We start from the raw sequence: 26282 nt of genomic DNA, 5'->3' as shown, positions 1-26282 counted from the left end.
GAATAATGTGAGGTGAGAGGCTAGTAGGTACATTCATACATTTCTCTCAAAAACTTCAAATTAGTGAGTTCCTTTCCAGTAAGAACATGGCTACATGAAATAAAAACTATAAAATTAAACATACTTATTAACATAGGGATAGTCCCTAAAGAAACAATTCAAAATATCTGTAATCATTTGCACAAGTATGTGTGCAGATAATTTTTTAGTCATAAGATTTAGTTATTAGAATACGAAAGTAACTAAAATTTACACCAGAGAATAAATGACTTTACTGTCATAATCTATTCTTATTAAAAATTATAAACATAAGAAATTCATTTTCAATTCCTAGTAAAAGTTAGGATGAATAATATTGTTTAAGATTGCAAGTTTATAAAAGCTATACTTGAAAAAAGTGAGTCATGTTTTATAAAGATATTCCATAGCAATGGGATGTTCACTGCGGCAAGGTATAGTTTTTCTTTTGCAGGTATTCCTTGGTTTGGTCATTTGTCACTTGATCTCTTTCATAGTAAATTTGAATAAATACACAATTTTTGAAAACAAAACATGCATAACTGTGATTATCCAAATGTCTATACATTAAAAGATGCTGGTAGAGATGGGTGATGATACTAAAAGTTAGATAATCTCCCATAAATTTAAGAAAACCTCCATGCAACTTGAAACATTAACATTAACATTAATGCAAACTAAACTGAATGCACAGATTAATACTGAAAAATATTCACAGGTTCATATGTACCAAAACGCTGCATTTCACAGGGGAGAGAACTGAAGTCCAGAAAGGTAAAGTATGATGTGCAGAGCCAACCACATTTGACTTCACTTTGGTAAACATTTCTCTAGCATCTGCTATGAGATAGGCCCTAGGCCCGATATAGCATTATTATAAGCAATTTAGCTGAATAATAAGAAAACCATCTTCTTTCTATTATACAAATGGAAATCTTCAAAGAAATATGTTTTCTGAGTTAAAATTTAAATATTATGTCCTATATTTAACAAAGGGTTAGTATTCTTGAAAATCTACTTAAATGGCATTTTTGTTTTAAAAAACAATAATTTTTAAGTGCCCACTATGTTACCCCAAATCCCATATAAAAATTCTAAACCACTGTTTATATTCAGCTCCAAGAAATACATATGTAAGTGCATTAACTTCCCATTCAAATGGATAATCTTTCTTTTATAAGAAAGTGAAAAGTACAGAACCCAATTGATGAAGAAAATAAGCCCAAGAGAAGCAGAGGGGCTGCTTGGCGTTGCCTGACTATGACAAAACCTGGGCCAGTGCCTGGCTCCCCTGGTGCTTCATCCAAAGCCTTTCCTGCTATCATCTGCTGCCTCTTAAGGAATCTAAACTGAAAAAAAAAGCACATAGGTTGGTACAGCCATTTCCCTGGAAAAAATCCCCATGATTCAAACACTTGCTGGTGAATTCTGAATGATGGATAGAATTGTGCTATCACACAATTTACTTTTCTCAGCATAAGTCAGCCAAAACAGAAAAAATACCTGCCCTCATGAAATATATCCCATTAGAGGAAGACAGATAATAAAATTTATGATGAAATGTAACTAAAATATGTACTATGCTAGATGACATGAAGGAGAAATATTAAGCAGAGAAAAGGGATAGAGAGTGTGTCAAGGATGGGGGGGCAATTTAAAATTGAGTATTTCTATACTTATTTTGTAGATTATTCCACAGTACTTCTAGTTTAAAATGTAGGAAACCTTCCACCAAATAAATAAACATCTGCGTCCCCTAAAGTTTCAGTTCTACAAGTGGGCCCCTCTCTTATCTATTCAAGAAGAACAGTCATGTATTGATGCTCAACTCTTCATCAGAACACTAACAGAAAATCCTGACACCCAAACCTCATTCACACAAATTTGGAAAGGATTTTCAGAGGTTTAGTTTTATTTTGATTTACTGTTTAAAAAAAGAAGAAGAAAAGATTTAAGAAAGGGGGCAAAAATAATTTGAGTTGAACTATGAGGATTTCTCCTGAATCTCTCTTACAAGTAGATGTAATAATCTTACCTCTACCTATATAAGTATATTTGTATCCTGCACAAACATTAGGGAGGCTAAACTGTTAGATTCCTGGCCACCTGGTTGGCTTTGGAGCCTACTGAAATTTTTATGTCTGTATGCTATAACTTAAAGGTTACTGTTGAAGAAATCCTCTCCCTTCTTTCCACATTCACTTCCAGAGTGAGATGTTTAGAAATTCTGTTAATCCGTTGTATTATTTTCATTATATCATTTATCATATCTTACCTGATTCCATTCTTTTTTATTTCATGCCCATAAATTCGAATTTCCTCTTGGTCTGAAAAGAACAAGCTGATCGACCGATAACAGTAATACACTGAACCAAGGCATTTAGGGCTATTATGAACCTTAAAGGGAGAAAAACAAAAGAAAGCATAGAAACCAACAACAACACACAAACTTGCCTTCATCTGAGTTAACTAAATCCACAATGCACGTCTACAGATCTATAGCATCATTAGTCCCATGACACTTTACAAAATTATAACTACAGTTAGGACTTTCAAGAGAAAAAAAGATATTTGCTTCAGAAATTGGACAACAGAAGTAACTTCATAAAGTACAAGTTAATTTAGCATATTTATTTAAATGATCTGAATCTTTACATACAGGATGTTAATATTCTAAAACTATATGGTGTGATCGCCAGGACATGGAAGCAACCTAAGCATCCATCGACAGATGAATGGATAAAGAAGATGTGGTACATATATACAATGGAATATTATTCAGCCATAAAAAGGAATGAAATTGAGTTATTTGTAGTGAGGTGGATGGACCTAGAGTCTGTCATACAGAGTGAAGTAAGTCAGAAAGAGAAAAGCAAATACCGTATGCTAACACATATATATGGAATCTAAAAAAAAAAAGAAAAGGTTATGAAGAACCTAGGGGCAGGATGGGAATAAAGACACAGATGTAGAGAATGGACTTGAGGATATGGGGAGGGGGAAGGGTAAGCTGGGACGAAGTGAGAGAGTGGCATGGACTTATATATACTACCAAATGTAAAATAGCTAGTGGGAAGCAGCTGCATAGCACAGGGAGAGCAGCTCTGTGGTTTGTGACCACCTAGAGGGGTGGGATAGGGAGGGTGGGAGGGAGGGAGACGCAAGAGGGAAGAGATATGGGAACATATGTATATGTATAACTGATTCACTTTGTTATAAAGCAGAAACTAACACACCATTGTAAAGCAATTATACTCCAATAAAGATGTTAAAAATATATATATTACACAAAGTAATATTTAAAGGTTGCAAAAGTAACTATAACTCTAAAAATAAAATTGTCCAAACACTTTAGGGAAGAGAGGTTATTTCTCAAAAAACTGATGGGAAAATTAGTTTACTAGTAAAAATAAAAAAGAAAGCAAGGAAGAAAAGAGAAGAGGAAAGTAAGAAAGGAGAAGAGGAATGTTAGTTTCTCTTACCCTACCACCAAAATAAACTTTAAAAGGTCCAAATAATGACAGCAGAAGATAGCTGAAAGAAAATATATATAACTATATAGATGGAAAAGAACTTTCAAAGCATAAAAGTGATAAGAAAACTCACCAGTGATAAGATAGATTTTTAATACTGCAAGAATGTAATATATATTAATTTAGTGATTAATCAGCAAATTCTATTGATCACTTATTATGTACCAGGCACTGTTCTAGATTCTGGAGATGTAGAAGTCAACAAAATAGACAAAAATACCTGCCCTCATGAACCTTATATTCCATTAGAGAAAAACAGTTAATAAAAAAATATATAACTACATGTAACTAAAATATGCACCATGCTACATGACATGAAGAAATATTAAGTGGAGAAAAGAGATAGACAGCATGTGTATTGAGGGTTGTTGGGGGGTTGGGGGCTGTTTTAGACTGAATGGCCAACAAAAGCCTCACTGAGAAGGGGAAATTCTAGTAAAGATGAAGGAGGGATAAGAGCAAGCCATATGGATATTTAGACCATTCTAGGCAAAGGGAATAGCAAATGCAAAAAGCCTAAAGTAGGAGTACAACTAAAATGTTCTCAGTATCCGAGAATCCAGACATATGACCCCAGGCAGGATACTGGAGGAGTTTTCCTTGAAGAAACAAAATTGAAAAAGATGTACAGATACTAATATTGGGGGCTTATTTAATGAAACCAGAGACTCCCTGCTCAATCTCCCACTAGACAAGCAAGCCCCCACCCATGTATTCAGATCTTCCAACCAGCTTTTAGAGCCTAATTCTCAAATGTGAATAAACATTCATGGATCATTTGATAAAAGTCTGCAATGTGAAAGGCAGGTGCCAAATAAACAAAAGAAAGGAGATCAAAGGAATCAAAAACAAGTCAGAAAAATAAACTTCCAAGAATCCATAATTGATATCTTCAGGGAGAACAGTGAGAAAAGGCCGTTCATGAAACAAGAATAAAATGATGTTAAAAGTGAAATTCAGGCTTCCCTGGTGGCGCAGTGGTTGAGAGTCTGCCTGCCAATGCAGGGGACACGGGTTCGTGCCCCGGTATGGGAAGATCCCACATGCCGTGGAGCGGCTGGGCCCGTGAGCCATGGCCGCTGAGCCTGCGCGTCATGTACTCCAAGCAGCATGTAGCCTAAACAATAAGATGTTTGCCCGAGTTGTTTTCCAGGAACTTGGTGTCAGGGGTGTCTAGTTTGAGTTAGCTGGTTAAGACTGGGGAGGACCCCTTCCCCTCCAACTTGCTCCAACGTGCAAGTGTGGTGACCTTTCAACGTCAGAGGGCTGAAAACACCCTCAGATCATGCTAAGTGCCTCCATTTTGGAACAACGATTCCCCACACCTTTTTCCAGTCACCTTTCCCCAGGCTTCCACGCCTCAGGCCGCCCTGCTTTTTTATTCTTTATCCAATAAATACCCCAAGACCCTTGCCTTCAGGGAGATGGATCTGAGATTTGTTCTCCTTTATCCTCACTTGGCTGCCTAATAAACCCTCTCTTTGCTGCAAACCCCGGCACCTCAGCATTTTGGCTTTGCTGCAAGATGGGCAAAATGAACCTAGTTCGGTAACACTCTTTCCAGGAAAATATCTTCCCTTTCCAGAAAGCACTATAAACAAGCACTGCCCACATGATCAGAGCACCCAATAAGCTTTTTAGAGCCTATCTCTCAAGTATGAACAAAATTCAAGGACTGCTAGACACTTCACGGGACCTAAGAAACAGGGAAACCAATACAGGAGAGAGAAGAATGAAATTCTCCAGGAAGATGGTGAATAAAATCCTGAGTGCTAGGTGTACAGTAGGCTCAAAAGCAACCACTCTCAGTTGGAACAGGAAAATGAAGAACTGAGGAAGGGACATCTCATGGGAAGGAAAGAGAAACTGAGAGATTGTCTGATGTATCTGACCATACTGAGAACAGTTGTTTAGAGATACTTTGAAGGAAAAAAATGATTGAAGTATAGAAAATGCAGCAAATGAAAAATGGGATAACTGTTAATTCTACAAAATTGTACAGAGAAATAAAATCACAATAACATATTAGGCTCAGCTCTCAACAATATTTATATAAATATTGTTCATATATGTACAATATGTAAACGACAATATAAAAACCACATATTTAACCAATAACGGTGATATAACTCTATTAGGAGGAGAAAAGGAAAGTGTGTGTGTTTGTGTTTGTGTGTGTGTGTGTGTGTGTGTGTGTGTGTGTGTGTTACGGGCAGGTAGGATAACATAACAGATGACTTCCCATTTTCCATAGTAAGAAGTGAAGAAATAAGTCCTAACTTTGATAAATAAAGAAATAATAGCACATTTTGACATGTTAGGTAAAAGCCAGAAGAAACAGCTAAAAAAATTGAAGTAACTGCCTTTGGGGCATCAGACTTCAGCTGGGGTCAAGGAGTGAAGGAAAGAGGGGCTCTTTTTTGGCTTCATATATCTTAAAGAAACCTTTTAAACTAAGTACATGTATTATTTTCATTAAAATAAAATTGAATTTAAAGAAGAAAAAGAAAAGAATCAAGAGCATAAAAAAGATATATGCATAAAGATATTTATTAACATACATCTTTTAAAATACTGAAAATATTTTTTAAATCTAAATTTCTAAAACAGGGTACAATTAAATAATTTCAGTATTTCATAGTTGGAACAAATACAGCTAACAAAATCTGTGTTTGTCAAGAACATTTCATGTGGGAAAAAAGTTCTTGATATAATATTAGGTGAAAATGCGGGAAATAAAATTATGCATAGTAAAATTTCAAATTTATGTGTATAAAATCCGGAGGAAAAAATTTAGAAGGAAATATATGAAGCCATTAGCACTGATAAGCCTTGACTGATCATTCTGATAGTATTTTTTGGACTTCTTGGAATTTTTTCAAATTTTCTACAAAAGAGGTGAACAACTTTTACAATAGGGGAAAGACGACATTTAAAGTAAATGGATTTGTTAATGTGAAAGCAAATTCCACCAACCAAACAGGGCCAAGTAAAAACAATTACCTATTAACTTTGGAAGCACAGTTGAACATTGTGTGTTATGAACACACAGTTATCTACTTGACACCTTAGTCCTCAAAAGGATCAGACACTGGACAAGAACATTTCAATGAAAGAGTCAGAAGATGTTTGAGTGATAAACCCAGCAACTCCTTCCTAGAGTGGATGAGTAAAGGACTATAGGGGACTGAGCCCTGTATGAACTAAAAACGCATGCCACTAACTTCCTTACCTAAGGAGACCTCCAATTTTTTATCCTTATGTCCCATAAGTCAACTTTCAATAGACTTCCTTTTGAGGAAGGCACAAGGATTTGGTGCTGTTGAAAAGCTTTAGGGCCTACTTTTGAATATTTGCCTCGTCTAAGAGAGGAGGAAAATTTAGGCAACTCCAACATAAGTCGGAGGGATTCAACAACAGAGATTCAAACAAATGATAGTTATGGAGGGTTTTAGCTTTAGAACAGGACAGCACTGCAGTTTTCTGGCTGTGTTTTGAGATACCAGAAAATTCAGAGGAAGACAACAGCAGGGAAAGAGGTCCCTACTTCCTTACTTCTACCAGAGCTACTCTGCAGCTTGCATTTTGAGATGTCTCCTATGAATTATTTTGAAGGAAGAACTCTGCAACTAAGAACTAACTCTCTGAGCTCAATCATATAGTATCAATCTACCTAGAAATTAGCTGCCTGTCTCCACATCCTTTAGCCTGTGTTTATATAATTCACACACTCCATTTAATAAATTCCAGCCCCCAGATTAGACCGAGGTATGTCATTTTAAAAAATCCAGATGGCAATCACACTGGACATGTCAAGAAGGAAACATACACGAGTAATATGATTGATGCCTGAAACTATCCTCTTGAAAATGATCAAATAAAACGTGAAGAATGAGTATGTCAACTGGAGTTGATATTATGACATCCATGATATAGACATTTCTGTGTTGCCTACATGTCCCTACCATATGGATGCAAACCTTTCTTCTCCCAGCCCTAGGCTCCATCTTGATAGAAATACACTCAAAATAGCTACAAATTTGGCCCATCCCATTCAGAACCAGCCCCTCTCCTTCCCTAGTCAGGGCCCTAAGTATTCATGCTATGATTACTATATATTTTCCATGATTTGTCCAGTACTTTAAAAATACAGGCTTGCCCAGAAATAATTTTTAAGTTAATTATGTCCTAGAATCACCTACCCATACAGTGTACCGAGGCTCCAAATTACCACAGTCCTTCGCAAAAATGTAAGAACAGTTTCCTGGGAAATAATAGTAGATGCCATCAAAAGTTTCAAAGTGGTACTGTCCCCAGCTTTTGCAAATCCCATCTCTGCCATTGCCCATGTTTGGCACTGAAAAGAAATAGGATAATATTTAGTAGAATAAAACAAATTATACCTGTTTCTGGCAAGGTTCAGTCATGCTAGGTGATTCTAATTTTCATTAAAATAAACATTTTCTTCTTTGATGGACAATATCACAGGGAAAAATACCTAACAAAATTACCAACTGCTCTCAAAACTATCAAACTCTTCTGAAGAAAAACATGGTCTCCAAGTTGTTTTGAAGAAAGGATTTATGTTAGAAACTTCCTTAATTTTTGCTTCCAAACAAAGACTCTGGAAGAGAGGAAGAGAGGAGAGAATGATAAAGTAAAAGAAGGTGATAGTGATAAAGCAAATATAATGGCTCAGAAAGGAAGAAAAGTCACCACTAAGTGTTCTAAAAATTAACACTGACAGTGTTCTAGTCTCTGCAATTTTTTCAAAAATAATAGTATCCACAGAGAAAATTAACCACTGACCAAAAAGTCATGTTTAGAAGTCTGGGACCTGGGGATGGGGAGCATTAGTCATCCAAAGTATGCTGGAATTTAGGAATTCATGACTTCAAACTGGTCACACTGTAAGCAGTGTTTGTCTTAAAGCATACAACTTCATCTCCTGTTGCCTTCATGCCCTTTATACCTTTGTGGGTCACCTTCCATTCCATTTTGATTTTGTAGACCTTTCCTTCTAGATTAATATGAAAATCAGTGACACTTACGGAGCACTCAAAATGTGTAATACATATTGGTTAAGACATTAAAATGTGTTAATATACTCTATAAGGAGCATAAAGATAAGGCACAATCACTTTATCTTTTCTTTTTGTAATTTACCTAAATGTATTAGGCTTGGCCAACTTTGGCCTTTTCAAGAAAAAACAGAGTTATTCCTTATTCAGGCAGTCTTCTCTTATAGTATGCCTTACCTCTGTTGCATATTTTCATAAAATCTTGCACTTCCCTTTACAGAATGTCACAAGTGTAATTACTGTGTATCTGTTATGTGTTGGTCCCCCTCCTCTAGACTGTAACCTCCAAGAGGGCAGAAACATGTCTGTATTACTCACTCTTCCCAGTGCCCAGCCTGGGATCGAGTAGATGCTCAATAAATACTCATTAAACAAATGAATGCTTTTTAGTCATTATTGATGTAGGGTCCTAACCTAGACACCAAGGATAAAAATATTATTAAGAACCTTCTGCCTTTGAAGAGCTCTCAACACTATTCCTCTTTTATGTACAGAATGTTCCATTAATTCAAAGTCAAAAAGAATGAGTGGCTCCAAATAACAAATCTAATTTATAAAGCAAAAGAGAGATGAATTGGAAACCTGGTTTTAATGGGCCAGTACCATTTAAAATGGAAAAAACACTTGAATCACATCAAAAACAAAATAAAATACTTAGGAATAAACCTGACCAAGGAGGTGAAAGACTCATATACTGAGAACTATAAAACATTGATAAAGGAAATTGAAGATGATTTAAAGAAATGGAAAAATATCCCATGTTCTTGGGTTGGAAGAATTCATAGTGTTAAAATGGCCATACTACCCAAAGCAATATACAGATTTAATGTGATTCCTATGAAATTACCCATGACATTTTCCACAGAACTAGAATAAATAATCCTAAAATTTATATGGAACCATAAAAGACCCAGAATTGCCAAAGCAATCCTGAGGAAAAAGAACAAAGCAGGAGGCATAACCCTCCCAGACTTCAGACAATACTACAAAGCTACAGTAATCAAAACAGCATGGCACTGGCACAAAAACAGACATATGGATCAATGGAACAGAATAGAGAGCCCAGAAACAAACCCACACACCTACGGTCAATTAACCTTTGACAAAGGAGGCAAGAATACACAATGGATAAAAAGATAGTCTCTTCAGCAAGTGGTGTCAGGAAAGTTGGACAGCCACATGTAAATCAATGAAGTTAGAACACACCCTCACAAAAATGGCTTAAAGACTTAAATATAAGATAGGACAACATGAAACTACTAGAAGAGAACAAAGGCAAAACAATCTCTGACATAAACCATACCAATGTTTTCTTAGGTCAGTCTACCAAGGCAATAGAAATAACACAAAAATAAACAAATGGGACCTAATAAAACTTATAAGCTTTTGCACAGCAAAGAAAACCATAAACAAAATCAAAAGACAATCTACAGACTGGGAGAAAATATTTGCAAACGATGTGACTAACAAGGCCTTTATTTCCAAAATATACAAACAGCTCATACAACTCAGTAACAGAAGAAAAAAAAAAATCAAAGAATGGGCAGAAGACCTAAATAGACACTTCTCCAAAGAAGACATACATATGGCCAATCGGCACAGGAAAAGATGCTCAACATTGCTAATTATTAGAGAAATGCAAATCAAAACTTCAATGAGGGGGCTTCCCTGGTGGTGCAGTGGTTAAGAGTCCGCCTGCCAATGCAGGGGACGTGGGTTCCAGCCCTGGTCCCAGAAGATCCCACATGCTGTGGAACAACTAAGCAACTAAGTAGTTGTGTGCCACAACTACTGAGCCTGCACTCTAGAGCCCATGAGCCACAACTACTGAGCCCATGTGCCACAACTACTAAAGCCCGTGTGCCTAGAGCCCATGCTCCACAACAAGAAAAGCCACCGCAATGAGAAGCCTGCGCACTGCAACAAAGAGTAGCCTCCGCTCGCCACAACTAGAGAAAGCCCGCATGCAGCAACGAAGGCCCAATGCAGCCAAAAATAAATAAATAAAATAGATACAACAATAAAGAAAATTTTTTAAATGTTTAAAAAAAAAAAGCTTCAATGAGGTACTACCTCATACCTGTCAGAATGGCCATCATTTTAAAAAATCTACAAATGACAAATGCCAGAGAGGGTGTGGAGAAAAGGGAACCCTCCTACACTGTTCGTGGGAATGTAAATTGGTGCGGCCACTATGGAAAACAGTTTGGAGGTTCCTCAAAAAACTAAAAATAGAGTTTCCATAGGATCCAGCAGTCGCACTCCTGGGCATATACCCAGACAAAACTATAATTCGAAAAGATACATGGACCCCTATGTTCATAGCAGCACTATTCACAATAGCCAAGACGTGGAAACAACCTAAATGTCCATCGACACATGAATGGATAAAGATGTGAAACACAAACACACACACTCACAAACATACACACACACACACACACACAATGAAATATTACTCAGCCATAAAAAAAGAGAATGAATAATGCCATTTGCAGCTATGTGGATGGACCTAGAAATTATCAAATTAAGTGAAGTTAGAAAGAGAAAGACAAATACCATATGATATCACTCATAAGTGGAAACTAAAATATGACACAAATGAACCTATCTATAAAACAGTAACAGGCTCAGAGACATAGAAAACAGGCTTGTGGTTGCCAAGAGGGAGGGGGGCAGGGGAGGGTTGGATTGGGAGTTTGGGACTAGCAGATGCAAACCATTGTATATAGAATGGATAAACAACAAGGTCCTATTGTATAGCACAGGGAACTATATTCAATATTCTGTAATAAACCACAATGGAAAAGAATACGAAAGAATAATAATATTGTAAATCAACTCTAATTTAAAAATTAAATAAAAATTTTAAAACAGAAAAGAAAAAACATTTGAGGAAATAGAGTTCAGTGAGAAGTTAAAAGTGGGCATACTCATTTTCTTTCACATTGTTTCAAAATTACTGGAAATAAATTGTGGATACTCTAGTTAATACACAACATTATTGTACCAACTCCCAAAGAATGAACATTAATACAGCAAATTATGCCTTCATGTTCTCCACGGCATCTCATAATTCTCTCATAAGTATCCCTGAAACTTACCAATCTGGCATCGTGTCCCAAGTGCCTGAAATATTTGACAGTCACATGTACCAGCCTTAGAACAGAAAGCTCCGTTAAGGCATTCATGAGGACAAGAACCTGAAGGGTAAAAAAATAAGTTATCTTCTGGCGTGCATCAGTTTTTATAAACATAAATCTGTCAAGATTTACTTTGGACTAACAGTAACCTCTGTTAACTCAAACAGAACCCTGGGCCTACTGCCTTGATGAGCTAAAGACTTAAGCCCCTTAAGTCTCTATCTAGTTCATTTCATTATGTGTGCCGTGAAACAAGAAAGACAGGCTTTCACATCTCAAACTACCCTGAGAGCAAAGGTTAGCCTCCTTCAAGCAATTGAAAGGTCAAGTTCCCATGTAAGGAATCCCTGTCCCAGATGATGAGAACCAGAAATACACAAGCTGCAGATGATTCCCTTGACGGAGTTTGGCACGTCTGATCAGCTACTTCTCCAGAAGCAAGTGTTGTATTAAAGAAAAACGTCCATCATTAGCTCAAGGGATCAGGCACAATATATAATACAACTCACAAGGAAACTACTTTTTTAAGAGAATGATTAAACATTCCATTTGAAGTTTGTGTATTAATCCTCAGGCTTAATTACAAATGAATGCATTCTTTCTGACCCATAGTTAATTTTAACGGGGCAGAAGCCAACATAACTGCTGGTTGTCACCAAAAATATTCTTTCTTTCATGGAAAGAAAAATCACCCCAAAGAATTATGTTGAAAGAGGAAGAAAGAAACTAGGAGCTCCTTAGTGAGTTTTAAAACTGCAAATGAATCACGGTGAAAAATTTTCCTGTAATAAGAACACAAGAGACAACTGGTAAAACTCAAGCAGAAAGGATTTAAGTGACAACTGGCAAAACTCAAGCATAAAGGATTTAAGTAACACCTCAATAGAATTAGAGAACATCTCTGAGTGACCATAAAGTGTTTACTAAAGATTGGCCTTCTCCGGAATATGGTCAGGTCATGAAAGGCACTTATATAATTGCGGTATTTTAACCACAGTTCTGCAGAAGGCAAGAATTTTAGAACTCTCTTATCCTTTCACCTTAAAATTCATTGATCTAAAATGTCTCTACATTTAAAGACATACAACTCTCTAAGTATATCTTAACTGAGGAGAAATGAGCTGCTTTAACTTTAATCATAAATATAGATTAAAATGATGTTTTTCATAAATTTAAATGCAGTTTTCTTTTTCTAGGGGGGCATATATATCTTCAAATTTTACCTTAGGTTACAATCTTGTATTTTTCCAATCAATAAGTGTTAAAGTAATCATGTAAGCAAATGTATCTCCTTCAAAAATTTAGTTACAACCCTGTTTATTCTCCTGAAAACAGATATCAAAACAAAACTAGTCATAAATCCCTGCTATTTTAAATGCAACAAAAATTCAAATTGAATTTCAAACTACCATTAGCATTCTGCTAAATGGAAATGGAAAATTGGTAAGCAAAAATCACAATGTCGAAGAATCGAGGAGCCAGTAATTGATTCAGAAAAAAAGCTCCTGATACCCAGTGATATCTTTCCTGGTCGTATAGTTATCAGCTTTGTCTAACTGCTTAACCTTGTGTATTTCCAAATATAATTCAAATTTCTATATGAAGTAAACAAACTATTACTAAGTACTATTACCACCCTGGCTCAGTTTCCTTCATGCATTATGTGGAAATCATTGAGAGTTGATTCACTATATCCCCCAAAAGGGTCTTTTGAGAAAGCAAATACAAAAACATAGATGTAGCACTAACCTTTTATTTTACTCTCACCCCAATTAATAGCTTCATGGAAGAAATATCTTGGAGAAGTTGCTTCAAGCTTTAAGAGAAAGAAATCAGAATTCAAGAGAATTAAATTATTTAATTCAAGACAAACATGCAATTGGAAAATCTGGAAAACAGCTACAAACACAGAAATTATAGAGAGCTGACTCCGTATTTCCTTGGGTTATTGAGGCAAAATCTTGGAGAGGCAGAAAGGGCTCCTCTAAGGTTGTAGTTAGATCTGACTTCAAGGTTGATTTTGCTTCTGACCTGAATTTGACAAGTCCTTTATGCTCTCTGACCTCAGTTCTGCCTCCCTGCCCTCCTTGGAAAAGAGCCTGGTCAGAATCTAATCTTTGCATTAACTGACTGCTTTGCCTGCGGGAGTAGCAGTTTTTTAATACTTCCAAGTGCAGATGGGTCTGGAGAAAATGCATGGGACCAAAGGACCAACAGACAGTGATGTACCCACTTCCTGCAGCCCCATCTGTGCAGACACCATCCACAGAAGCCTCTGCTGCTGAAGTGTGAGTGTGACACCTGCAGTCTCCAAAGAGCTGACACTTTAAAGTTCATAGAAATTTATATGTATCTGTTTATAGAGCCCAAGGCACTTCAGGGTAATCATTAAGATCATGAATTATAGAATCAAACAGATCTGGATTAGAGTCCTGATTCTGCCATTACTTACTCTTTCTTAACTGTTTAGTGCCTCCTTCTACTTGTCTGTAAAATGGGAACAATGACACATATATACTTCACTGGGTAGTTCAAACAGTAAATAAAATAATGTATATAAAGATTCCAGCATAATGCCACACACATAAAAAATTAGCAAGAAAAAGATTTATATTAATCTAAGCAACCCAGATAAAACCATAGGATTTTTAGAGGTTAATATGGAATAGTAGCAAATAGCTGTCGATTATTAAAACTAATCAATTATGGATTTTTATTCCAACTTAATGCCAATTTAGTGTATCATCTGGGGCAATGTCCTTTCCAACAGCATTTTTACATTCACCAGAATACACATTCCCAAAATTTGCCTCATAATTGTCAAATTGAGTACCAGATGATGTTAGAAAAACTGGAAAGAGTGAAGGATAAGAAAAAAGAGCGATAACTATTATTCAACATAGTTTTGGAAGTCTTAGCCATAGCAATCAGAGAAGAAAACGAAATAAATCCAAATAAGAAAAGAAGAAGTAAAGCTGTCACTCTTTGCAGATGACATGATATTATACACAGAGAATCCTAAAGATGCTACCAGAAAACTACTAGAGCTAATCAATTAATTTGGTAAAGTAGCAGGATATAAAATTAAGGCACAGAAATCTCTTGCACTCCTATACAATAATGATGAAAAATCTGAAAGAGAAATTAAGGAAACCCTCCCATTTACCATGGCAACAAAAAGAATAAAATACCTAGGAATAAACCTACCTAAGGAGACAAAAGACCTGTATGCACAAAACTATAAGACACTGATGAAAGAAATTAAAGATGATACAAACAGATGGAGAGATATACCATGTTCTTGGATTGGAAGAATCAATATTGTTAAAATGACTCTACTTCCCAGAGCAATCTGCAGATTCAGTGCAATCCCTATCAAATTACCAATGGCATTTTTCACAGAACTAGAACAAAACATTTCACAATTTGTATGGAAACACAAAAGACCCCAAATAGCCAAAGCAATCTTGAGAAAGAAAAACGGAGCTGGAGGAATCAGGCTCCCTGACTTCAGACTACACTACAAAGCGACAGTAATCAAGACAGTATGGTACTGACACAAAAACAGAAATATAGATCAATGGAACAGGATAGAAAGCCCAGAGATAAACTCACGCACATATGGTCACCTTATCTTTGATAAAGCAGGCAAGAATATAAAGTGGAGAAAAGACAGCCTCTTCAATAAGTGGTGTTGGGAAAACTGGACAGCTACATGTAAAAGAATGAAATTAGAACACTCCCTAACACCTTACACAAAAATAAACTCAAAATGGATTAAAGACCTAAATGTAAGGCCAGATACTATCAAACTCTTAGAGGAAAACATAGGCAGAACACTCTATGACATAAATCACAGCAAGATCCTTTTGGACCCACCTCCTAGAGAAACGGAAATAAAAACAAAAATAAACAAATGGGACCTAATGAAACTTAAAAGCGTTTGCACAGCAAAGGAAACCATAAACAAGATGAAAAGACAACCCTCAGAATTGGAGAAAATATCTGCAAATGAAGCAACTGACAAAGGATTAATCTCCAAAATCTAGAAGCAGCTCATGCAGCTCAATATCAAAGAAACAAACAACCCAATCCAAAAATGGGCAGAAGACCTAAATAGACATTTCTCCAAAGAAGATATACAGATTGCCAACAAAAACATGAAAGGATGCTCAACATCACTAATCACTAGAGAAATGCAAATCAAAACTACAATGAGGTATCACCTCACACCAGTCAGAATGGCCATCATCAAAAAATCTACAAACAATAAATGCTGGAGAGGGTGTGGAGAAAAGGCAACCCTCTTGCACCATTGGTGGGAATGTAAATTGATACAGCCACTATGGAGAACAGTATGGAGGTTCCTTAAGAAACTACAAATAGAGCTACCATATGACCCAGCAATCCCACTACTGGGCACATACCCTGAGGAAACCATAATTCAAAAAGAGTCATGTACAACAATGTTCATTGCAGCACTATTTACAATAGCCAGGACATGGAAGCAACCTAAGTGTCCATCGACAGATGAATGGATAAAGAAGATGTGGCACATATATACAATGGAATATTACTCAGCCATAAAAAGAAATGAAATTGAGTTATTTGTAGTGAGGTGGATGGACCTAGAGTCTGTCATATAGAGTGAAGTAAGTCAGAAAGAGAAAAGCAGATACCGTATGCTAACACATATATATGGAATCTAAAAAAAAAAAAAAATTGGTTCTGAAGAATCTAGGGGCAGGACAGGAATAAAGATGCAGACGTAGAGAATGGACTTGAGGACACGGGGAGGGGGAAGGGTAAGCTGGGACAAAGTGAGAGAGTGGCATGGACATATATACACTACCAAATGTAAAATAGATAGCTAGTGAGAAGCAGCCGCATAGCACAGGGAGATCAGCTCAGTGCTTTGTGACCACCTAGAGGGATGGGATAGGGAGGGTGGGAAGGAGATGCAAGAGGGAGGAGATACAGGGATACATGTATATGTATAGCTGATTCACTTTGTTATAAAGCAGAAACTAACACAGCATTGTAAAGCAATTATACTCTAATAAAGATGTTAAAAAAAAAGAAAGGGTGATAAAGAATGTGACTTCAGGTACAATCCTCTTTTCAACAGATTCTGGTCTCCTTCCTCCATGGTAAAAGTTTTATTTTGGCAATTTGCACTGCAGTACTTTTTTTTTAAAGGGCAAACCTGCCCCATGGCAGACAAAGGGACTCCCACACTCTCTCACCACTTCAAGGCTCTTTTCTAAAGTCCTTGGCCCACATCATGTCTCCAAGTTCATTGTCTCCTGCTTTCATTCCTCCAAGGTTTTGTCCTCACTGTTCAATCTCCTCTTTTTTCCCTTTCCTCTCTCTTCAAACTAAGTCAGACTCACAAAAGTCTGTGACTTGGATTCCCTCAAGACAAGTCTTATTCTCTCTTTAGCTATATTGTCTGCAACTGCCTAAATCTAACACAACAACCAATATTACTGGGCACCAAATTCTTCTTACTTTGGCGCTAACGACTCATCACTCATGCTCACTAAAAGTGTATAGTGACTTCAACTCTGTCTCATACAGGCTTATAAACTAGAACAAATTATTTAACCTGTTCAGCCTCAGTTTCCCAATCTGTAAAACAGAATAACAATAACTGCCTCACGGAATTGTGAGGATTAAATGAAGTGGGATAAGTAAATCACCAAAAATAGTGCAAGGCACATAAGTGTTGTAAACATGTTACCTACTTTTATTATTAAGCAAAAACTGAATGCACTTGACAACATTAGACCAAGGCAAAAACATATAATTTGTTTTTCACTCCATATCCTCTTACCCAACTCAGGCTACACCTCCTCCATGAAAATCACAATAAGTACTTAGCACACCAGCCTCCTGGTTACCACAGCATCCTAATCTCTGCAGCATTCCACTCATCATACTACAACATTTCATGTTAAGACATGACACACAGCTTTTATTTTTATAACAGATCTGAACTCAGAATGGCACATCTTACATTTATAATTGGGAGCTCTTTTGTTTTTTTTATATCATACAAATAATGGCAAAAAATTGGTGGTGTCTTAGATGCGATGAACAAGTTACACAGAAATGACTTCTTTACAGCTCTACCTCCACTAGACACTGAATTTCTAGAGAACAAACACCGCTGTTCATGGTTATACCTCTAGCATGGTCCCTTGTGTGTTGTCCACAAATACCAACTGAACCAGAAATAGACATTATGCAAATGGGAATGATTTGCCTCCCAAACCATGACTATAAACCGTTCTGCTGATGCCCCTCCACATATCCTCGCAGCTCACCTTGGATTTCACCTGCGTCTGGGTGTCTGTGCACACTGAGACCCTCAAGCACCAGCTTCTTTTTGTCTCTGCCTTAGGGTAGAGTCCAAGCAGGATAGACAAGAGAAATGGCTTTCAGGGGATTTAAGTCCCCCCAGAAGCTGCCCTCAAGGAATGAGAGGCAGGTGTTGGTAGATAAGTATACCAGCTCCCCCATCCCTTGGAGAAACAATTCTAAAACACTGTACACAGTTCCTCAGAGGGATGCCAGCAAGACTGAGCCCCAGATGCCTAAAGCAGGAAGGCCCCTCATTAACAGCTGTGCTGGATTTTCTCCCTTCCTAGTCTCCCCTTCCGCTCTCCCTCACTCCTGCACGTACAAATTGTATGCAACCTCTAATAAATAAATAATCTGCCCCTGCTTTCAGGAGAAGAATTTTGAAATGTGATGCAAATGCAAAAAAATTCCAAGCAGTGGGTGCATATATTCACATAACCGATGAAAGAGGACAACCCATTCTTCCTCCGTGCTGATTACATCTCCACAGGAGGGTGAGAAGCACAGAGAAATACAGTCTTTAGATGAGAAATCACTGTAGTGCACAATTACACCATTGACAGAAGTCTGTGTCTACCCTTTCTCTGGTCATTGTTATCTCATTGCCAACATATTCCTGAGTCCTTATGTGCACATTATCTGTCCATCAGTGCTCCGTCTTCCTAGAGCAGGGGAGTGAATCTGTGGACAAGAATGGCCTCGTAACAGATGAAATTTCAATCCTAAACAGTGAAACGCGTGATTGCGACCTCACTGCCCTTCTTTAACGTTTCTTCCCTTAAAGTTTGTTCAGATGTTAAGTAATGTTGGTGCAGGTTCTCTAGCTGCAGGAAAGAGAAGCGCAAGTGTCCAGCTATTCATCCTCTCTAAAAGGGAAATCAAGGCAAGTGTGTTCCTTACTTATTAACAAAAGGGAGGTATTAAGATAATTCTAGGGGGGTAAATTATACAAATTCTAAAATCATCCAAATGGTCAACAGTAGAAGCCCATCCACAGGCTGTTTCATGTGACACCTGTGGGGGTATATTTCACAGATTCTTCATCTAGTGGGTTCTACCAGAATACAGTTTTTCTCAAAATTGGATTTGCTGCTGAGTCACGTTGATATCTTTTTGTGGCTAATATGGTCTACTGGCCAACTTGACATTTCTCAGAGAAAAATCATTTTAACCTCTTCACATGACACATACGTACTTAAGTACACAAAATACTCTTTTTAAGAAAAAAAAGTGTTTCCCTTCCGTAGACAATCCTTTGCCCATTCTAGTGCAAAGAAAGAGTTCCACTCTTGATAAGAATAAATTAGTTCTGCCTTCTGAATCATCACAACAGCCTATCAAATCTGCCATCTATATTTTTTCAATTCTCTTTAAGTTCACAAAATATTTAAAAAAAACAGGCATCCATCATAAAATGCTAATAGAAATTGACTGCAATTCAGCGTTTGACAAAGACCTTGAATATATAAGCTGTTTGCTACATAAATACTCAAATCATATTACTTTCCAAAGAAATGTCTTAATATTGAGTTAGGATTCTCTATCTTACCATCCATCTTTAACGGAGAAATATTTTTTAAAATCCACCCATTTAAACATTCCAACCATAATTTGAAGATATTGCAATTATGTTATCCAATATCCTTTATATAGAGGGACCCAAGCAAAAAGGCCTCCTCAAATTCAGTGCTACCCCACCCCTCTAAAAAAAGAAAGGTCACCTCTTCATCAATGCCTGTAATTTAGGTTTATTAGATAACATAAAACCCATTTGTCAGGACACTAGGACACCTCTGATGCCCTTTTGTGATACTTTACTCAGATCACGTACACCTTTCTCTGCCTCTGTTTGCTTGTATTTGTCCTATTATCATTGTGCTTAATTTTTAAACCAATTAAAATGTTTCGGCAAGTATTGAGATGAAATCTCCCACAAATTCTGGGAGCCTATCAGTAGGGAACCGAGGTGAACAGCAAAAAGCATTTGACCACAAACAAGTAAATGTGAGCTAAGCCTGAACTGGAGGGTCACAGAACAGCACTAGAGAAGTTACTTTGCCTCTTCGTCCTCTTTCCTGTCTTGTTTTTAGCATTTTATTCGCCTCCACAAAGGTCTCATTGTTGAAGTGACAGCAGAGGCCCAAAGCAGGATGGATTGTTTCTCTGCCGCTCTCTCCATCTGAGGCATAACCTACCTGGGCTGCTAAAAGAGCTCTTTTCTGTTGATTTTCATTAAACCCGTTTCTGGAAGAAAACAAAAAGAACTTGTATAGTCAAAGGCCCCTAGGCAACCTGAACAAGCCTTTCCCAAGAGAGAGCTGGTGTTTTCCTCCTGATTTCCATCACTTTATCAAAGAGGTCTTTCTTGCTTTAACATTGAAAAGGTCCCCCTCCCCCCTTTGGAGGGGTTAGCTTTGGGTGGTGGCACTGTCTCATTTTACAAAATTTGGGAGTGTCCCCAGATCTCTCCAGTCTCTGATGTAAACTGCATTTTAGGAAGGAACTTTGAGATAGAGAAATAAAATAGTGTAACACTGTAGCACTAACATGCATGAGAATTTCTCCACATGCCTTCATAAAACTGGTGAGATAAGTATTCGACAAGTGCAGGTTCACGTTTTTCAAACATAATACTCGATTCTCTCTCTTTCCATTCTTAAAGGGTAGGTTAACATTAATGAGCATAAGCACATCAAACTGTGGGTTATCAAAATCAAACAGTGAGTAGAATTCCGTTTTTCATTAAGCAGATCAGTTTAGTCCAAGAAATGATTTTCATTATTTACTGCTAGAAACATTTTATTCTTTTATCATTAAAAACTTTTACTCTATGTTAAGAATACAGCACATTTCTAATCAACAATGTACATTAATAATAATATGAAATAGGAAATTACTGAATATAACTTCTTTTCAAATCTTTGAAGTGAAAAATGTCCCCTTAGTATCTACAGTCATTGGACACCACCAAAAACTCCTCTTAAAATGAAAGGAAATATTTTTGTTTCATAAATAAGGAACTGAATGCCTAGTAATTTTTAATTTGTGGAAATGTTTTAAAGAACTAAATCTCATGCCCTTATTTTGTAAAATATTTAATTTATTTTTTCAAAAGCAGATACACTGACCTGCTGAGCTTTGCTCATTCCCATTAGCTTTATGTTTTAGAGGACATAAAGAAAAAGAAATACTCACTTTGATGTTCTCGTCAAGATGGATGAAGTACAAATATAACCTGCCAGAGATAAATATATATATATATGAATGAAAAAAATTATCCAAATATCTTGATCACATGATCTGATTATAAAACAGATCATTTAAACCTAAATTCTGAAACTTAGACTGAGTTTTACTATTAGTTATTTTACATTTTCTAGAGTATTTTGACCAGCAAATTCCCTGTGAGACATCAGGGTGACCAGTAATTCAGAAAGAATGGGCAGTGTACCTTGATTTATACAGAGACATGATACAGTGGAATAAGCACTAGTCTTGAAGTCAGAGATACAAGTTTTAGTCCCAGTCCTACGACTTAGTAAATGCCAAACTTAAGCAAACACATCACAAAATAACAGTGGTAGCCAAGTTGATCTTCAAAGTCCCCTCCAGCTCTCGCTGCTCTAAGACATTTTCTCCTTGGAGTTACCATCACTACTAGGATTGAAAGATAGTGCCTGTGACCTCGCTGGTCTTCTACACTTCAGTAATTTCTCGCACTTCCTCTACAAGCCCCAAAATACACAGCCCTTTTCAGGGACTAAAAATTAACAACTGAATGTAAATAAATGCTTTCTGCCATAAAAATATTTTATAAAAATTAATTTATAAATATTGCTATAATATAATTGAAAATCAGTTTTTAGTCTCAAACATTAAAGTCCTTCTTAAAACATTCCTTTACCATTCTTTGGGTTGATGGCATCAAGAAAGTTTAAGTACTCAGTGTCTCCTTATCTTTTATAAAATTTCAAATGTTTAAATTACACAACTGTTTAAAATCATTATTTAGAAGAGAAAAAGTTAGAATCAGAGCTTCTTCCAGTACAGCTGCATATCATGATAAAATCATGATTTTAACATTTAAAAAAGAGACTCAGAAAATGAAAACTAAAAGTTCCAAATTATCTATGTTATTAAAAATTTTCCCAAAAAATGATCTGGGTGTCATTTAGTATATACCCATCCTAATGACTTCAAAATGTTTTACAGTATAAGAGGAAACAGTTTCTACAATTTACAAGGAAGACTAAAATACAATAAGGTAAAAGTTTAACATGAGTTCTTACCTTGTAATGAAAACAGCAGTATATGAAGCAAGAATATACTCCAAGGTATCATTAAATTGAGTTTTCTCACAATGTTCATTTCAGTATAGCCTTTCTCCCTGAAATGTAACCAAATTGTTGGTCTTTACTAAGATGGCATCTTAGAAGTATGAGTACTTGTACAGTGCTCAAATTCTTAGAAATATAGCTTTGTAATAAAGTAATTCAAAAAGTAATTCCAGGATTTCTAACCACATACAGCATCTGAAGCTTTAGAACTTGCAGGTAACCCTTTGGCTGAATCTCTCATTAGCAATGCATGGCAGCTTCTTACTGAGCCGGTATTAGTTACACCCTACCCGACTCCTGCACATCATACGCCTTTTTAGCCTATATTAGCCTTTTATGACTTCTAAAGTCAGTAGCATCAACAAACAAACAAACAAAAAACCCTATTATCTCCTGATGTCACAAGAGATAAGCATTATTCCTAATTAGTGATCTATTCCATGTTTTATTCATAAAATAATTACTGTCCTTTGAAAGAAGACTGTTTTATTCATAAAATAATTACTGTCCTTTGAAATAAAATCCTATCAATCATTCCTAGAATGTCTAGATGTTTTCATAAACTTTTCTTTAAGAAGTATAAGTAAACTAAAATTATGTACATATATTTTCAACTCCAGTCCCATTACAGTGTAGTTTAAGTTGACATATTCATGTGCCCACAGATCTTTCTGTTAAACATTCTGCAATAGAAGCAGAAAATAACACAAAAAGATGATATTCTAATATTTGACTTTAAAAAGAAAATAAAGTAACTCACCTAATCCTGAAAACCTTCCTTCACACCCTGTTTTTCTAATTGGGACAAGTACCCAATTAGACAACAAAAAAGAACTTTTTAATCCAACACTAAGTGCACTCTTCTCTGGAAGCGATTGACTACCTGGATTGGCATTAGAGAACAGCTCTAATATTTCGTAATGAACTCCATAGAGATGATCTAAGCCCCATAAATGAGTGAAGGCCATGATTATATAATGGGTGCACGTTTCCTATAGCAGATCCCATCAGTTACCTGCAAAGTATCAGACTCACTTAACAGATGGGGGCACAGTGGTAAGGAATATCTAACTACACAGGAACTACCTTATGAGACAAAAACACACAGCAGTTCTTAATACCTTGTTGTATTCAGACACTTTTTGTGCAATGACTTCCTGCTCTTTTCTGTGAAAATATCCTTAACATCCTGATGTACTGCATGCCCAACATCTACTATATAAACAGTTTATTTTCTGTGTCTCAAACTCAATAATCTTTTACTCTTGCTTTACATGATTTTAATGCCTTTCCATTGCCTACACAATTGCTAATTCTATGAGCCAAGAGATGTTTGCCTATAAATTCATTTTTAAAGCAGGAAAACCACACCAACTCCCCCAAAATATAAGTAGCTATATGCCTACACACACACACACACACACACACACACTTGTACATGTACACTCATTCTTAAATTTTGATGGATTAGATTAAATAATTTAAGTATAATATGTGTCTAATAAATATTTATTGAAAGGTTATTGGTCATTACTCAAACTAACTAGACAATAAATTAATATAAGTCTAAACAGATAGGCCTAGTTATTTATAGTTACATTCTAATTATTGGTCTAAAAATTATGTATCTACTCAACCACAATCAAAATTAAAATAGTCTAGATACTTAAGAAGATGTGAATACAGAATAAATTTAAAAGTTAAGCTTGCTAGGGGCAGGACAGGAATAAAGACGCAGACGTAGAGAATGGACTTGAGGACATGGGGAGGGGGTAGGGTAAGCTGGGACAAAGTGAGAGAGTGGCATGGACATATATACACTACCAAATGTAAAATAGATAGCTAGTGGGAAGCAGCCGCATAGCACAGGGAGATCAGCTCCGTGCTTTGTGACCACCTAGCGGCGTGGGATAGGGAGGGTGGGAGGGAGGGAGATGCAAGAGGGAAGAGATATGGGGATATAGGTATACGTATAGCTGATTCACTTTGTTATACAGCAGAAACTAACACAACATTGTACAGCAAGTATACCCCAATAAAGATGTTTAAAAAAAATTAAGCTTGAAATTTGTTTAGAGAGCAATAATTTTCCTCCAAAGAATTTTTTAAATTAAAGGCATGAAATTGATTTACATAAAATGCTCATTAACTCTTTCTGAAAAACATGGAAATGTACATAACAAATATACATTACTAAGTCCCCTCCTTAATTTACAACAGTTTCTCTTATCTTCATAATTTCCCATAAAAATCGACCTAAAATATGAAGATTCTATAAATCATATTTTAGGATTTTTTTCCCCAATCTGGTAGCTGCTTGACTTAAAATTTTTCACAAGTGACATACCTATGGAAAAATCCCAGATGGAAACCAAAGTTAAATTTCATGGTTCAAAAAAGAAACATTTTTATAATGCTTATAGTTATTTCTAAATACTACCAGAACTTGGTGAAAAAGGATTAGTAAACAGCAATATAAAGCCTGTGAAAAGTACTTCTTTCTAATATAAACTTGGATATTTTACGTTCTTAATTCAAATGTAGTAACTCTCAACTTTTCATCTCAAATTTCATACAGTATCTTTAAACGTTTGATTCAAAAGCATCACAGCCATTTTCACTGGTTAAAGTTGAAAATTCCAAGGTTATATCACCTGGCATATTTATTACTGTTATTCTATTTTGAACTCTATGTATTTAAAACCTATAAATTATTTTGTCTGGTAAAGAAAATAGAAGAAATTATAATGGGAATTCTCAGGGTGACCATTCTTTTATAGCTAGAGGTTTAGCATATGCTGGCTTTCCATTCCTCCTCCCCCCAGGCTTAGAGGAGGTCGGAGATTAGTAAAGGAGAATGAACAATGGCAGAGAAAACAATACCAGAAATTCCAAGTTCTTTTTCAACTAACTACACTATGAATTCATTACATTAAATGGTAGGCTGCATGAAAATAGGCAAAATAGACTTCCATGAATAGCTACAGTAGAATAGAGAGTTTAGATGAAAGATTAGACCCAGAACCACAAAAAAAGGAATTTATGACTGTTGTTACATGTAGTTATTACTGTCAAAATTTAGTTGACAGCTTTTATATTTCATTCTACCCTGACAAAGGAACTCTGGCAAAAAGGGAGTCAGTCACCAGCTTGTGAAGAGATATTAAGTTCATAAGAAGTCTGAGGCAACTACATAATGCATGAGATAAACAGTTCCCTTTCTGATACAAGAACACGGCACATTTTCCCACATGGAATATGATCTTTAGAAAGTTGACACCTGACAGCCTATTGGCCTCAACACACCACATTAAAAACAACTGTCAGGAATGGGAAATTGCTGGGCTTATAGTTTATATGTCAATAATAAAGAAAGGGGTGTTTTTAATGAAGTTCATCATCTTTAAGAAAAATTAATTTCTATGGTGACTTATATAACACCCACTTTTCATTCATTGAAACCAACTCTAAAATAGATAACATTTGATTCCCATCATATCACATTCTACTAGTGAAATGCAACTATTCCTCACTTGCCTTACTAAACCTAACATATTTCAGGTTCAGTGATTTTATCTAGAATTTATGTCATCATTGAGCAGCAAACAGAATCCTGTATCTTTGACGTGATTTTAACCACTCTGAGTTTAACTACCTTATTATAAGATAGTTTTGCAGTATTCTATTTATGCTTTCAGGAGGTGTGCTGCTTAGCACTTTCTGGAATGCTTCATATAATTTAATTTGTAAATGACATCTATCTTAGCTTTTCTGAATACAGACTGTGTGTCATAAGTGGTATCT

The 26282-nt window shown here is 36.2% G+C and overlaps 1 protein-coding gene across 1 annotated transcript in view; it reads right to left on the bottom strand.

Moving 5' to 3' along the window:
• Positions 1–22509, bottom strand: part of OTOGL (otogelin like) — a gene marked incomplete at both ends in the record, with an annotated part of 156347 nt that extends 133838 nt beyond the window's left edge. The window contains 7 exons of the mRNA XM_079714238.1: positions 2294–2415; positions 7754–7908; positions 11737–11835; positions 13525–13591; positions 20337–20385; positions 21337–21376; positions 22431–22509. Of these exons, the coding sequence (XP_079570364.1) occupies positions 2294–2415; positions 7754–7908; positions 11737–11835; positions 13525–13591; positions 20337–20385; positions 21337–21376; positions 22431–22509 (611 nt within the window). The remainder of the gene's footprint in view (positions 1–2293; positions 2416–7753; positions 7909–11736; positions 11836–13524; positions 13592–20336; positions 20386–21336; positions 21377–22430) is intronic.
• Between the last annotated feature and the right edge of the window lie 3773 nt (positions 22510–26282).

This window comes from Hyperoodon ampullatus (genome assembly GCF_949752795.1).
Source record: "Hyperoodon ampullatus genome assembly, chromosome: 11".
NCBI classification, from domain to species: Eukaryota; Metazoa; Chordata; class Mammalia; order Artiodactyla; family Ziphiidae; genus Hyperoodon; species Hyperoodon ampullatus.
This window is presented reverse-complemented; position numbering and strand designations above follow the sequence as displayed.